The sequence below is a fragment of the Pundamilia nyererei genome, unplaced genomic scaffold (genome assembly GCF_000239375.1).
Source record: "Pundamilia nyererei isolate P.nyererei 1_Seehausen unplaced genomic scaffold, PunNye1.0 scaffold00113, whole genome shotgun sequence".
Classification (NCBI taxonomy): Eukaryota; Metazoa; Chordata; class Actinopteri; order Cichliformes; family Cichlidae; genus Pundamilia; species Pundamilia nyererei.
The window spans coordinates 1,208,830-1,210,465 of record NW_005187514.1 but is presented as its reverse complement, the minus strand read 5'-3'; the positions used below and the strand labels follow the sequence as shown (position 1 = coordinate 1,210,465).

Below are 1,636 nucleotides of genomic sequence, written 5' to 3'. Positions count from 1 at the left end.
TTTCCTTCCTTTCTTATGTGCTTACTTATGACTGTAGTTCTCCTTGTCTCCTTACCTTTGTTGTCATGCCACACTCTGACTTTTGACAGTTCGCCCAGACTGAGCATGTCAGGAAATCTGAACACGTCCTTCATTTTTCGCTCAAACTTGTTTCTGTTGGTGCTCTCTTTCAGAGGCAGCGTCCCTGTGTCTCCATACTCCCCAAACACAATCAGAAACACGTTGGCATCAGTGCCAGCACCTAGAATATTGCAAAGATCAAAGAACAGAACTCCAATAAACTTTAACTTATGAGAAAATCTATTAGTAGTTGTAAACATGCTTGTTAAAGTTAAGCACTCAGTGTCTTATTTAACACTTAAAAATATGTAAAATACTCATAGAAGTTCAACAAACGTAAAATTTGGGGAAGAAATTTGTGCAGTTAAAGAGGGCTCTGGGATGATTAGAAAAAAAACCCAACTTTGAATATTGATATTTATTTATTTATTTTTTAAACTTTATTCCAAGCAGACAAATTAAGTTAAAATTGACTGATACAGTTTCTTTAACCTGGTCAACTTTCTAAATATATGTGGAAACATTCTGTGACCCACCTGCAACGTCACTAGTCTGGACTTGGATGATGTAAGTTGTTTTTTCTACCATCTCCTCGTCATCCACCATAGCCGCCAGCTCACACACCTTTGTCCTCTTGGGCCCTTTGGTCTTGGACAGCCAGTTCTCGTAGGTGAACAGGTACTCTTCCTCTGTGGTCAGGTTTCTCATCAGGATCTAACATTTTAAATCAGACGATGACCTCACAATTCGCATTAAACAAATGTCCACATGTGAAATCTACTATTTAGCTGCAGCAGAGGAGGAGGAAATTGACTGTGATTTTGGAATATAAATGCATTAATGTATATTTGTGGCTTGAAAAATGTTAAACAATCCACAAATACACTAAAGTTAACCTAGCATTCATCTGTTTCCACTGGAAAATAATCTGATTAATTAACGGTATTTGCGAAGGCTGAAAAAAGAAATTGCTTCATTATTAAATTAGCAAATTAAAAGATTGTGGTTTAAAAATCACAAGAGTTATTGTTTTAATTACAGCTTAGAGACAGCGCCATCCACTGCAATGATATACCAAACACGCAAGTGAAATTTACTAACTTGTGAAAACTGTTCAGTGTTCCACCTCATTTCATTACCTGAATAGGAACATTTATATAATTTCACAAATACTGTACAATCATTACTTACTTCATTAGGTACATCTTTTCAACCGGTTAATAGTGCAAATATTTAATTAGTAAGTCAGACGGCTGCAACTCAATGCCTTTAAGTGTGTAGACATAGTCCAGATGACCTCCTAAAGTTAAAACTGAACATCAAAATGTGGAAGAATGGTTGTTGGTGCCAGATGGGCTGGTCTGAGTATTTCAGAAACTGTTGATTTTTCCACATAACCATCTTTAGGGTTTATAGTAGTGATGTGCGATACCACTGATTTCCTTTCCGATCCGATACCAAGTAATATTCAGGGTGGTATCGACGATACTGATCCGATACCGATAGTTTGATCTCAAGTTATAGCATCATAATGATTACAGGACATCAGATTTCTTGTTCTTATCACTTAATAATG

General features: G+C 36.4%; 1 protein-coding gene across 1 annotated transcript in view; it reads right to left on the bottom strand.

The window, feature by feature from the left end:
- Window positions 1-1,636, bottom strand: part of loxhd1b (lipoxygenase homology PLAT domains 1b) — a 38,361-nt gene that overhangs the window by 2,550 nt on the left and 34,175 nt on the right. Inside the window, 2 exon segments of the mRNA XM_013913051.1 lie at window positions 56-241; window positions 597-774. Of these exon segments, the coding sequence (XP_013768505.1) occupies window positions 56-241; window positions 597-774 (364 nt within the window).